Below are 14575 nucleotides of genomic sequence, written 5' to 3'. Positions count from 1 at the left end.
AAAAAACGAATGTAATAAACACAAACTGAAATGTCTATTAATTTTCTAGATTGAAAACCCTTCAAAGCTTTTCCGGACGAAGCATATTCACATGAAGTTCTATTACCGCATGTTTGAAGAAGATCACGATGACCAGAAATCAGAAATTGAAAAGTGGCTCCAAATAGACTCAGTGTTCCGCCAATATTTTTTTAATTTGATGAAAAAATTCGAAGAATTCAATTTTTAGATCGGTTAATGATGAATGTTTATTGAGTTTTTTCCGATACTTAATTAACAAGCTAACTAACGCCATGGTTTTGATTGATGTGAAATGATATTGACGACGATAGAGTCTTGAATTATTCAGAATGTAGGCTTGTTTATGTGCGTTCATTTGCGAGTCTTTACGTAAATGGTTTATTAATTCTTTACGGTTGCAATTAAAAAGTAATGAATGTCTCGGAGAACAGAGGTACAAACGGATTAAGACGGACTAGTTGTAAATTTTCCGATAACGATTTGTTCATCAAAATTGTTCCAGAAAAACTCACCTTAATATAGCTGTGTACATTGTGGTGCTAGCAGTGGATGGTGTGGATTGGCATTTGAGTGATCAGGGGGGCTCCGGTGAAGGGCGTACCCCTAGTTACCCCCGTCGGGTCCTCCACCCCCTTGTTGATGGGCAACGGCCGCCGCTGCTGCTGCTTTTTGCGCTTGTGCCTGTTTCTCCTGTTCATTTAATTCCTTAATCGCCTGTATCTCCTTCTTCAGCTTCATTCGCCGATTTTGAAACCATATTTTTATTTGTCTTTCCGTCAAACATAGCGCGTGCGCCATTTCGATCCGCCTCCGCCTTGTGAGGTAGTGATTCGTGTGAAATTCTTTCTCCAGTTCCAATGTTTGATAACGTGTGTATGTCTGTCGGCCGCGTCTACGTAAGCCATTTGCACCTGAAGCAGATAATAATGAGAAGGAAATTAGTATTGGCTTTATACGTGAATATGCGGAGAAAAATTACGCAATGTAGCATTTAATGACATTGCACGGATATTTCGGCACATTATGCGGAAATATACGGACATGATGCGGGAATGTCATGACATTATGCGTAAATCTCACGATATTATGCGGAAATGTCCCGACATCATGCGAAAACTTCACAACATTATGCGGAAATATCCCGACATTTTGCGGACATGTCAGGATATTTTCTGGCAGAAATGGCCAGGATGGCACATCAATACCTCAGCATGCATGGTAATACTTCTCGCATAATGTCCCATAAAATTCCCCGTCTGCAAATTTTCTGTAATTTTCCTCTCCACGTATATATCACCAAAGTATTCCGGCATTTACTTTTAATCGAGCCGGTATATAACAGTGTCCAGTACCTCGCGACAACTTTTTAAATTAATTGGCCTTCGAATTCCATTCGTGTACCGAAGGTAAAGCCAAAAATAATTGACGTTCCAAAACTGGAAGCTTAATTCGCCACTGTTGAATACCAACTCCCTCCGGGCGATAACCAATGGCTAATTAAGAGCATCAATTAACGAGGAATTCACATCAAAAGAATGTAACGATTCTTATAAATTAGGGTGAAGAGTCCGTGATGAAAATAAAATGTTGAAAAAAAAAGAGCAAGTGCGCGAGGAAAAAGCAGAGTGCAGCCGAAATATAGAGACTCAACGTGGAAACGAGAAAAGTACCCAGTGGCTGGGATATAGGTAGTTGAACAGCCACTTGGGTGCTGTAGTGGAATAAGCCCCGTCGGGGGGGCGCAAGTTCGCCTTATCGGCCGTTACTGCCTCGTAAAACGCTCGTTTCACCTCTATACTGGCATTGCTTTTACTTGGTCTCACTTTCGTACAATATCTACCCTGTGGACCCTGCTGGTTCTCGAGTAACACATACTCACATGCCACTTGGCATCTTGCATTTTGTACTTCATGTGCCAGAATGAATTATCTCAATTTGATAAAAAGAGAAAACTTCTTGATGACTTTTTACTAAAAGTCCTTGGGTTTTGAGGGTAATGCAGTTGAAATTTTTCCCATTGTTAATTTTTTTCCAATGACTTTTTAAATTTTTGTTTTTTGTTTTTCGTTTTTTCTGACCCTTATGAATATTTTTGCAATACCGATTTGGCTTTCTAGTTGAATTAGTTCTCTGAAAATTCTAACACCGCTTGATGATTTCACAAAATCATTCTATTCTCACAAAAATCCCAGTTACAAAAAAATTGCCCATCAATCCCAGAAGTCATAAACCCCTGAATATTAACCGGATTGAACATTAACCATCGGCATGATAAACCACGTCCGAAATCGAGTCATAAAATTTCCGGACAAAAAAAAACAAAAACAACCGAGAAGAAGAGAGGATCGGGCTAGATGATGAACAATTGGATGGACGTAAACGTGACCGGTCCGAATGATTCGTGATTGCGATGCCAGGCATGCCCAATTGCCATAGGAACCTGCAAACCCATTCGATTCATGCCGCACACAATCCCAACTTTACCCACATTTTCATCACACCTACAACCACCACGAATCATTCGACGCAATAAACGCGTCATATTTACAATCCTATCAACCTCAACGATCTGTTATTGGCAGTGGCTGGTTTCATCCAAAATGTAAAGGATATAACAGTGGCCAAACCGAGAAAATAGTGTAGTTGATATCAGACATCATGTTTATTATCGGGACGTAATCAAGTGGCCCGGCGCCCAACTGGCCGTATCCCTCATCTCGGGCTTTTTCTCCAACCATTCTCATACTAGGGGAGGCTCAGTGCCGCTCAGTGGGAAATAACACTCACCATTATATCTTATAAATTTTTTAAAAATCATTTTCCTTGACGTAATGAGTAGATTCACTATAAATATTTAATTAAAAAGTTGGTATAATTCGAGGCGATTATATGTTTGTAACGACAATCCGCAAATATGTCACGGCAAGCATGTGCGATGCCGTCATATGTCGCGACATTACGCGGTCTCATTACGACATTGCGCGGGAATTCTACGACATTATGCGGAAATGTCGCGATATGTATATGCGATGCCGTCACACGTCACTGCATCACACGGGCATATCACGACATTACATGGACACGTCGCGACATTCCGCAGGCATGTTGCGGAAAAGAACTGCATTGCACGTCAATGAATCATGTTCCATATAAATGAAAGGCCTGTTCTTTTAATATTTAAACTTTAAATCGTTTCGGGTCAAAAAATACAACGATTTCCTTGAGGTGGACGGTAAATGCACCACCTCCTCTAATCAAGTGGTCCGAGAGCCAAGCTTTTCCTCCAACCACTCTCATGCTACTCATTCTCCATTCTCCCACTGGCTCCCACCATGATTCTCATTCCAAGTTGTCATGCCCGCGTTTTCGGGGTGCGGGCTCAAGTTATGGCGCTACGTTTATAAGGGTTATTTGTCAACCCCCCAGTTATACTCGTTCTCCTTCCCTCCCCCTCCTCTCGCCCTTCTTTCTGGGCTCGCCGACTCTTTTGGAACGGGAGAGGCACCTCCCGAGGGCCACGTGATCCTACAGACTTCTCGAAGTTATAAATAAAGGAGGAGGGCTTCCCCCAATTAAGCCACCCCCATACGTCTCGGCAAAGTAGAAAATGTGACAGAACGGGGAGCTCATTTTTTTCCTCTAAATGGTTATATATCGCGGTTTTTTAACGTCTTATTACACTTGGAATCCGGGCGCTCTCTGACTTCTTGAATTTTTGATGGAGAGGGATCTTATCGAAATTTTAGGGTGGAATGATGCGAAGAATTTTTACTACTTTGAAAATTTAATGGTTCCTTTTATGATGAAGATTATCTCAGCATCACGATCCGGAGACGCAGTTCATGCGGTTCATGAAGTGCGGAAAAGTCTGATGTCTTGACAATTCATTTTACATTGATTTTTTATTCCGTCGCATAATGAGGGACGAAAATTCCTAGAAGACTCAAGGTTACGAGAGTTGATTCTTCAATAGTCATTTCTTTTTCGTGAATGAAATGAAGAAAATATTAAAGAAATGCAGTGAGAGCTTGAAAAAGAAGCGTGCGTAGCTGTTCAACCAAGGGGCTGACTGAATTTAATGCTAAACTCATGGAATGGGTATCATCCGGTGGATGGATAAGGGTGTAGAATCGCAAGGGGTGCCTATGCATACCTCTCAGCAAGCAGCGTGAAAATGTAAACTACGAAAGGGCCGGGAAAGAGACCCTCAACGGAGAGACAGTGAAATGGAATGCAAAGGAGTGTGCGAAGGGTAAGAAAATAGTGGCGGTGTGGAAGGAGGAGCCCAGTACATCCAACGAGTGAGCTCGGGGAAAATATTTCCCTACCTCTTGGGCATTTCTTGAGAAATACCGGGCGTTTTTCGTTCAACGTTTACTCGCCTGATATATCTCTGAGGGAGAATAACTCTCGAGGATTCGGCGTAGATCGGCTGGTATTTTAACACGCAATTGTTGGAAAAATGTCGATGGAAGTGAAGATGAAATTAAGACTCTTTGGATATTTTTTTAGAAGTTTTTGACTTGGGGTCAACGTGAAAGTTCCAAGTTGAGAGGTAGAAATCATAAGTTGAGACTTTACAGCCTTCAGTTGAGGTTTTAAAGTCTCAAGTTGAGACTTTAAAGTTTCAAATTAAAACTGAAGTTCCAAATTAAAACTTTAAAGTGTCAAGTTGAGACTTGAAAGTCCCAAGTTAAAACTTGAAGGCCTCAAGTTAAAGCTTTCAGAAGTCCTAAGTTGAAACTTGAAAGTTACAAACTAAAACTTGAAAGTCTCAAGTTGAGATTTTCAAAAATTCCAAGTTGAAACTTGAAAGTCCTAACTTGAAACTTGAGTCTCAAGTTAAAACTTCAAACTCTCACTTTAAAACTTGAAAGTCTCGAGGGGAGACCTAAATGTGTCAACTTAAGACTTGAAAGTCTTGTAAGACATGAAAATCTTGAATTAAGCCGTCCAAAAAATTTGATTTCGACTTTTGAAATCTTAAAATATTATTGTTTTTGATTATTGAAAGATTCTCTTCAATGAATTGACATCATTCATCCCATGAACTTCCAATCCAACGAATTCCATAAGGTACCCAATAACGAGACCCCAAAAGAAAATGACGCATGTCCCCTGCCCCCCAGTAATCTTAGAACTGCAAGCCCTCGGAGCTTTAATAATGCCTCCAACTACACATGAAGATATATTCGTGCGGTGAGTCTCGTGCCCCGGAGCTTGGCGTATACCCTCGCCAATTCACTTACTTTGATTTGATTGGTTTCCGCGTATGATCTGGTCTCAGTTTGACTCGTATATGCTATCTTTATCATCCCCTTTCCCATCCTCAAAGACAAAGGGAGGCTTGGCATTGGGTTTTGCGAACCGCGAGAGAGGAGAGTTATTCTAGGAGCACCCCCAGCAGCAATCAACGTATTGGCTGTTCTTATTAGACTTGGCAACTGTAACCATCGCCCATTCCTCCTTTACCACCCTTTCATCGACTGAATGAGAAAAACTCTTGAAACATAGAGACGATGTAAATCGAACTCACCGAGAGGAAATAAATTATAGGTCTTCGGTAAAATATTATCACGTTTTTTTTTTAAATAGAAATTTTTTGGGAATATTGTTTATTCAGCCCTCAGATGAGGCAGAAATGTTGAGACGTTTCTGACTCTTGTGACCCTCATGACCCTTAAAAATAGGAAAAAAAGGAAATTTTAAGTCAATTTATTGGTAAAAATGATGAATGAATTTTAGGGAAACACATTTTCATGCGTATGAAATCGTAATAAATTGTCAAATTTGTCTAAAAATATAATTGTCAATGATTTGTGGACGCATGTAAATTCTACTGCTTTGGAGGCAATGGGGAGACAATGTTGATGGATTAGCATACATTTGCAATCAAATGGTCAGATTGTTGTGGAAATTTATACTAATCGAAGCGGTGAATTACTTGTTTGAATTTTCAATGAATAACACTTTTTTGAATAGATCGAGACGAAATTTATTGAAATGCGAAAGAATTCTTCTGTGAATTTTTAAAATAAAATTTTCTTTATGATAATGTGTGCTAAAAAGAGACTTTCAGAAGCTTTTTTAACTAAATTCAAGACGTTTTATGGATGTCCTAAATGTCTCAAATAACAAAAGAAGAGAAAATTCTAAATTTTGCAATGAAATTTCAAAAGAATTCCCAATTCGAATATATGATTGTCTTAAATTTTCAAAACATCTCAAATGTGTCGACAAATGTGTTCATAAGTCTTAAGAACTTCAACAACTCTTAATTTAAGCCCCTCACACTTGACTAAATCACCTAACCCTTCAAAACGAAAAAAAAAAAAAAACCGAAATTATCGAATAAATCTCAAGTTCAGAATAAATCATCAATTTCTCATCATGAAACTGCAAAATCTATTCATCACCCCGGGAACCTCAGACATCAAAGACCCCTCCGGAAACATCCTCATTCAGTCCGACTCTTTTAAATATCGATCAAACGGAAGCAGTCGGCATGTTCCGTGCGAGGGAAGAACCTCAGAAAACTCAAGTGAGACTCAGCCAGTCTTACAGCTGGCCCTCGTTACCCTTATATTCCGCACTAAGTAAGTTTAAGGGGGTGTTCGCCCATTTCACGTATTTATGGCGGACGGGCATTACGTCATGGCCGGAAGGTATACTCAGCGCCCGCTGTGGAAGCCCCCCAGAAGCCTTTGCCCACCCCCTTCCCCTCAAACACACATTCCTTATACTGCGGAGAGCTTTAAAGCACCGTATGCCTTCATTTTCCTCGTTAACTCCCGGCCATATTTTGTATTTTCCAACACAAGTTATTAATTAGAGGTGACTAATGGCGATCCAGCTGTGGTACGAGAAAGCGCCCTCTCTCTCTCTCTGCCCTATTTTTTCATCTTAAGGTGAATCCCAAGACAGTACCACCCAAAAGTTAGTTCCTATGGTTTTCTGAAAAAATTGTAAATGACTTGATTTATTGTATTTTCTAGGATAGAGGCTAGAAGTCCGCATTTTAATATTTGTTATCTCCTAAACTGTATATTACAGCTAGCTTGAATTTTTTTCAATAGATGGGGAATATTATAAACATTATCTATGAAAGAGCCCCGGAGCTTGATCCGAGTAGGACTGAATCAAGTTGACGGTCTACTTATTGCAGTTGAATCAAGTTAGCGACTTGATTTGAGTAAACTTCTACTTGATTTAAGTTGCGTTCTATTTGAATCAAGTGTTCTGCTAACTTAATTAAGTCAAGTGTCTGCTTTATTTGACTCAATTATCTTTCAAACTTGAATCAAGTATCCTCAAGTTGACGATTTGATTTGAGTAGACTTCTACTTCATTCAAGTCGCGCTCTACTTGAATCAAGTATGAAGACACTTGAATCAAGTATTTTTCTAAGGTAATTAAGTCAAGTGTTTCCTTTACTGGACTTAATTATCTTTGCGACTTGAATCAAGTATCAATAGTCATTTTTGGTGCATTTTTTTTACTCTCCTACTGGAATCAAGTATGATTCATACTTGAATCAAGTATCTTTCCAACTTAACTCAAGTAGCTTTCCTACTTGAATCAAGTAGTTTTCCTTGATTTCCTCTCAACGTGAAACTTGAAAATCTCGACATGAAATTTTTTAACGTCTTTCAACTTTTAAAAACCTCAACTGTTCACTTTAAAAAGTCCCAAAAAAAAAATATCTTTTTGGGTGTAGCATCGCGGTTTATTGGGTCTAAAAAATGTTTTTTTCTCTCTCTCTCCGTGAGTTTTCCCCTTACCCATCAACTCGAAACTTTCTTCATGTTACTTTCCATCTTTCCAGCAACCCTCGGGTTTTAAAATGAAAAGAGAGAAGTCCGCACTGAAGCGAGAGGAAGAATAGGAAAAGGGAGAGCAGCGGGAGGAAAAGGCGAGGGACGGAGGCAGTAACTCACGCCCCCAAGAGGATTACCTACCTCCGCGCGGTCTGAGAGAGGAGGGATGTACCGGCAAGTTGAGCTACGGTCTTTCTGCGTAGCTACGCGTTTCTCATACCAAATGTCTCCGGCTCATAGTTGCGTATATACTTGTGCCCACGTTTTACTTATATATTGCAGCATGTAACGTGTACCAGTGACGGGGCTTACGAGCGGCTGCTGGGACGAGTCCAGAAATACCGAGGCCTCGGCACTCTCGGGGGGGAGGGGGGTGGGAAGGGGTTCAGTTCTTGCCGACTTTACATGTAATAAGGGCGCAGAGGGGAGAGGGGAATTATCGCAATTACGAGACGCTTGCCAGCGGATTTTGGGGGGATTGGGGAAAGGGCTGGAAATTCGGGGGATATTGCGGTACAAATTGAGATGAGAAGAGGTGATTTGAAAAGTTGAGGGAGACGTTCGGTAATTTATCGGGGAATTTGTCATTTTTTTAAAGATGATGGTGTTGATACTTTTTTTTTATTAGTTCAATTAGTTTCTAATTTTCTGATATTTTGATTTTACAAATTTAAAAAAATAAGAGAGTTTTTTTACTTGATTGGGACACTTCTGATGCTTGTCACCATTTTCTGGAGTGATTCTACATCGCCTGAAGAGAATTGTTCAATGCTTGAATTAGATGATGAATAAAATTTTATTTCTCCTGCAGAAGGCGTGAAAAAAATGTTGACAGTTTCTTTTTTTAAATCAGCAGATCGTTTTAGAATTAATTAATAAATCAGCAGTAAAATGGTGAAGCGATTCAAGTCGACTTTGACTATTAATCAGTTTTTAAAGAATATCTCGGAAATTAAAGCAGATAGCAAAATTTTTATAAGAACCTTTTTTGCAGTGCGAATTGAGAGTTACAAAAAAGGTTCTTACAAAAATATCGCTATCTCCCTTAGATTTGGAGATATTTACCGTAAACTACGGTAAGATCTGCTGAAACGATTTTTCTCCATTTATTCGGGCGATGCTGGCCGATTTTGCGATCGTGGGAATGATGAAACGAGGGAAAAGCTCTCTGGAGGGCATGAAGATATATCGAGAGGCCTCGAAGTTACGTGACGCGAGCAAGAATGTCCCGCCGGTGATCGCAAAAGGGGTTTCGCCTTAAGAAGAACGAATGGACCGCTCCTGAATAAGATATCGGCTTTACCACATTTTTTTGGGTATGAAAATGTACGATAAATGATGACGAAAAGCCGGTGAGGATCGAACCTTTCCCGTCGTTCTTCAGGATTTCCCAGACTTCAACCGGAACTCTTCGTTTGAAAAAAACAAAAATATTCCGCACTGCAAAAAAAATTTGCTCTGCTAAAAAACGAGATGTTCCACGTGAGAATATTTGATGAAACAATTTGGTGGAACAATTCACGGCGAGAAAAAATCTCTTCGGGGGAACATATAATTGTTCTGCAGAAGTAATTTTTTTTTTCCAGGTGCGTCTGTCTTCATCACCTCTCGACACGATCACGCTGGAGTTAATAATTGAATTAATTTACGTGAAATTTTGTAGTTTTTCAGAGGAACAATCTAGAATCTTGAATCTCCCGAAGGAGAATGATCATGAATCCTCTCTCTTGACGATAAAATTCCCTATTCAATCTTCCTCGCAACATGATACGTTACCTCACCTCCAGAATCCAATGAAACCAAATGTATTTATCTCGGTTACGTATCCGAGTGACTTCACCTCGGTCCCCAAGAAAATTGAAATTTCCCAGTGGACTCGGCATTCCAGCGTTTCCTGTAGTCCCTAAATTTATGTCTTTTCGTCGAGTGAATGAAGGATAGACAGCAACAAAGGAAAACAGACAGAACAAGTCACTCAAATAATCCATAACCCTAAAACCCTCATTCCCAATTTCCCCGAAATCCTCTGCGTAAATACCGAAAACATTAAAAAAAATAGAATGAGGGAAGAGAAATGAAAAATATCGTTTCAAGTTCAGCGAACTTGATACTTTACCAAGTACGTAAAGTTTGTACTTCATTAACTTGATACTTTATCAAGTATATGAGTTTTGTACTTCATCAAGTTTCCGGTACATGGACTTGATGCTTCATGAAAATTAAAATACAACAAATTTTATACTTGATCAAGTTTCAAGTACAAAGTACTTGATAATTAACAAAAAATCTAGGCCACAAACTTGAAAAAGTTTTATGTATGTGAACTTGACATTTGATAAGCACACGAACTTGAAACTTGATGAAGTTTCAAGTACACGAAACCGATACTTGATTATATATCAAGTTCAAGCCACTTGATATTATACTTCACAAACCTCAAAAAAATCAAACTTGATGATGGATCAAGTTGCAAGCACACGAACTTGAAACTTGATAAAGTTTCAAGTACAAGTACTTGGTAACCCAAAACTCAATGAAGTTTCAGGCTCAAGAACTTGATAAATTTTCAAGTACACGCAATTCAATACTCAACACCAATTCAAATACTGAAAACTTGAAACACCTGTACTTGATGCTCGATAAATTATTCAAAACGCAAAATCTGAATTCCCCCAAAACTCCCTGTCCCGATAAAAAAAATCCAAATGACCAGCCATCTCCTCCAAAACCACCCATAATTACGTGACGACTGAACATATTTCGAAAAATATCCTCAAGCGACGCGTTGAAGCACCAAAAAAACCATAACCCGAAACGCCGAGGAATGGAGGACCGCGGGGAAAGAAAAAACCACTTCAACGGTCAGATGGTGGAGGAGATGGCATGCAAAAGAGGCTTTTTCCCCCCTCTCCCGCTCTCTCTCTCTCTCGCGAGAGAGCAAGCCGGTTGTAAGGCGACACCTCGCTCTACCAAATCTTCCTTTACTTCATCCTTCCTCCCATCTCCCGCATCCCCCCATTGCGATGATTTCCCACTCTCCGGAGCATCGAGAAACGTTTTATTTCAACTTTTTTTTCTTCTTCTGATTTTTCTTATTTTTACCCCTCGACAAAATTTTAGATTCACTGCACGAACCAGGCGCTGTACACAGCCTCACCAAAGTCTCCAGGGAGAGGAGACGAATGAGGGATAGGACGGAGGGGGGGAGGAGAGGGAGAGGAGCAACAAAACATACCACATAGCAGTTCGATACGCAGGTGGGCAAGACCACCACCCCATGACACCCCCCGTAACGAAACCAATCGTTCGTCTTACTTACTTCGGGTTCACGTCCACATGAGGGAGGGGGATTGGGGGGGGGGCTGTGAGGAAGGGGAGGGGAAGCACACATAACACACACGTAAGAACGAGGAGGGAAAAGAAGACACGGCAGTGGACATGCACGCATATACAAGGAACGAGCGAATGATATACTTCGGTCACGGAATGGACACGATCCGGGGGCCCCGGCCGCACCGGCAAAATCCAACCTTTCTCGGGCCATATATCTGTGTCCTAAAAGGAATTTCAGAATATATTTTACATATGGTTTATTGCCGAGGTGTAGTTTCTAATGTCGAGGTGATTGTGGTGGTGGATAATTTTTCACGATTTTATTTCTCTCATTTGTTGGTTTTTAAAGAGCGAGAGAAGGTGAATTTATTTAGGTTGGATTTGTTGTAAAATGAGGGTCACGAGGGTCAGCTATCTTTTTGTTTTTTTTTTAAAGGATATCCAAGTATCTTTTACAGTTTGGTACAGACCCCACTGTTGATTCAACTATTTTCAATCATCAAATTTGTAAATTTAAATTGCGTGAGAAAAATTGAAAAAAAGCGTCATTTAAATTATATCTGACACAGAATTATTATTTTGTTTAAACATCCGTGGTTTATAAATGATTGATTGAAATTGTTTAAACTTTCGGAAGTGAACTTTCTCATTTTTTTTCAGATTGTAAAAATATTTTCCGACGGTTCAATATCGAGATTCAAATTCAGACCTGCAAAGTTTAAATGATAAAATCATTGTAAGATTAAATGAAAGCTCTGATGTTTGAGTACAAAAGTACACAAGCAGTTCATTGTAGAAATAACAGCCAAAGTACTTAGACACGAAAACTTAACGAATAATCCAAAAAAAACATTAAAACCTTCCAATAATTTTACTATCAATTTCATCGCTAAATCATTAGATAAAAACGAGAAAAAATTCGCATTGAATTAAAATTCGTTCTTCTCCGCGTAAAAAAATCAAGATAATAAATCTATTTAACCTTTGTGAATATCCCTTACTCGATGTCAAACCTTGTACGACCCAAAAAGCTGCAAATACCAGTAATTTAGCCAGACATTATGAGAAAATTGCAGAGTAGAGTTTATAGAGGTCAAACGCATTCTGCAGGGCCGACACGATGTTTTCATGGGGTTTATTCCGATGAGATAATGTACGTAAATGCATAATGCATACACGTTCGACGTCTGCGTTGCCGCGTAATGACTTAACTTGTACCAGTTAACAAGTATCAGCGGTTGATTTGATAATTCACCGTGCGGTACGTGTGTGACGAATAGGACACCTCAGCGCGGTACGTTTGAGAGAGAAAAAGGATCAATTAAGCTGATCCCTCCACTTTCACTCTAATCTCCGGCTTCACGTAGTCCTCGATGTAACTGAGGAAACCATTAGGTGTTTCGTTTCGCCCTATTGCTGGAGAGCGCGCGTTAAGGGCAGGCCCTGGGCCCGGGGACCCCTGCGGGCGCTTGAGGGAGGCCCGGGTCCCCACTTGGCTCCGCTGGATGGTGGGGAGAGCCGGTTCCAAACTCGAGACGACGCCATCACGCATGGCGAGTACCGCGAGAAACTATCATTATGGTAGGTGGGAACGAGAGTCAGGATTTTCGATGGAGATTTTTAAAAAGTCGGGTTAATGTCGGGGTAATGTCGAATTTCCGGGCGATGTTGGATGTCGGAGTGACATTTCGTATTGGAATGATATTGAGGGGCGAAATGACAGTAAGTGTCGGGGTGGGATAACGTCAGGGAGTGATGTCGGGGTGACATTTAATGTCGGGACGACATCGCATGACGGACAGACGTTAGATACTGAGACAACATTACATGGTAGGGGGGCAATAAATGGCAGGGGAACACTTAATGTCAGAGGGGCATTCAATTTCGGGGCGAAATTTAATGCAGGAGATGAATATTATGTGGGAATGAGATTAATGTCGGGGCAACATATGTCGTCAAAAAGTATTTAACGTCGCTGAGACATCACACGTCATATTAAGATGATATTAAATGTACGAGCTAAATGTCAAAAACGCGTAATGTCGGGGCAACAATTAATGTCGGAGCGACGTTAAATGTCACGATCACAATAAATGTCGATGAAATAAACCCATTCATGCCGATATTTCAATGACTACCAATACCACCTAAACGAAATATCGAATTTTATCCTCGAATCCGCTCGTTAATAAACGCAACAGAATGAAATGAAAGAACGTGCAGAGAGAAGAACTTGAATAAACAAAAAGAAAACTTCATAGCCCCCATTACTCAAACTACCTCGATATAAGCGTGTGGGTGTACGTGCGAACAGATGCAGATGCGCAAGAACCGCAGCACTGTGTGTAAATGTACCCATACCCATTCACGCATATACATGTCTGCCCACATTTGTGGTGTTATCCCTTTCTTTCTCAATGCCTCTACCCGAGCCTCATGATTATTCCTCGCCGCGCGCGAAAATAATAATGAACTCACATAAATTTCCAGACAAAGTTTTTGGCCCGAACTAGTTCTGCAGCTACTTCATTCCCCGATCTTCTATACATGTTTGTGAGTCAAAATAGTGGGGTAGATCTGCGATGATACGCGCCAGGTAGCTGCCAAAAATGTTTCGTTGGTAACTTTTGGCATATTTAAACAGCGAATCCCGGTCAGGGACGAGTAATCTTCATTTCGAATTCAAATGTACCCTATTGTAAAGGAAAAAAGTATAAAAAACTTTTCCTGAATCCTCGCACATACAGGGAATATCTCAAAACTTTTCAGACTCTGCCCGAATCCAAAAATCTCGTTGAGTACTAATTTTGCAAGTTCGTCGATTTCTGGTCGTCTCGTTTGAATAAATTGGAAATGAATCAATGAACAGATGAATGGATTATTAATAATAAATTAATCGAGACAATCACTTTCATTAATTTCACATTATCATGATCTAGTGAGCAATAAAGCATAAACGAAATTTTTGGACTCGTTTATGCGTAAACGCGAGTCGACGAATGCAAAAAATACGTGCACGATGAAAATATTTGTATAGGACCAGCGAGAAAACGATGAAGGAGGAAGGTTCATGGCTCATCGGATCAGGGGAGAGGAGATGGAGGTGGACCATTCGGTGAGATTGGGTGGGAGAAGGAAGCTGGAAGGAGGGCTGAACCGCAGGACCGGTGTTGGAATAAATATGTTGTGCGGTCGACCACGAGCAAGACCTTTCCACATGGCTCACTTAATTCACTTTATACTTTCAAACAATCATCCAGCAACAGAACTTGAATCATAGTATTCAGCGAGGATTAAATTGCGTGCGTTGTATTTTTACACCGATGGAATTAGCATAAGGCTATCTCTCAAATTAATGATTTTATGGAGAAAGCAGGTGCTGATTGGGTAAAATTGATGGAATT

The 14575-nt window shown here is 40.2% G+C and overlaps 1 protein-coding gene across 1 annotated transcript in view; it reads right to left on the bottom strand.

Moving 5' to 3' along the window:
- LOC107039062 (homeotic protein ultrabithorax) overlaps positions 1-14575 on the bottom strand; it is a 135607-nt gene that overhangs the window by 26978 nt on the left and 94054 nt on the right. The window contains exon 3 of the mRNA XM_015258500.1: positions 534-932. Coding sequence (XP_015113986.1) covers positions 625-932 — 308 coding nt within the window. The 3' untranslated portion in view covers positions 534-624. The remainder of the gene's footprint in view (positions 1-533; positions 933-14575) is intronic.

This window comes from Diachasma alloeum, unplaced genomic scaffold (genome assembly GCF_001412515.2).
Source record: "Diachasma alloeum isolate Michigan unplaced genomic scaffold, Dall2.0 Dall_scaffold_00291, whole genome shotgun sequence".
NCBI classification, from domain to species: domain Eukaryota; kingdom Metazoa; phylum Arthropoda; class Insecta; order Hymenoptera; family Braconidae; genus Diachasma; species Diachasma alloeum.
This window is presented reverse-complemented; position numbering and strand designations above follow the sequence as displayed.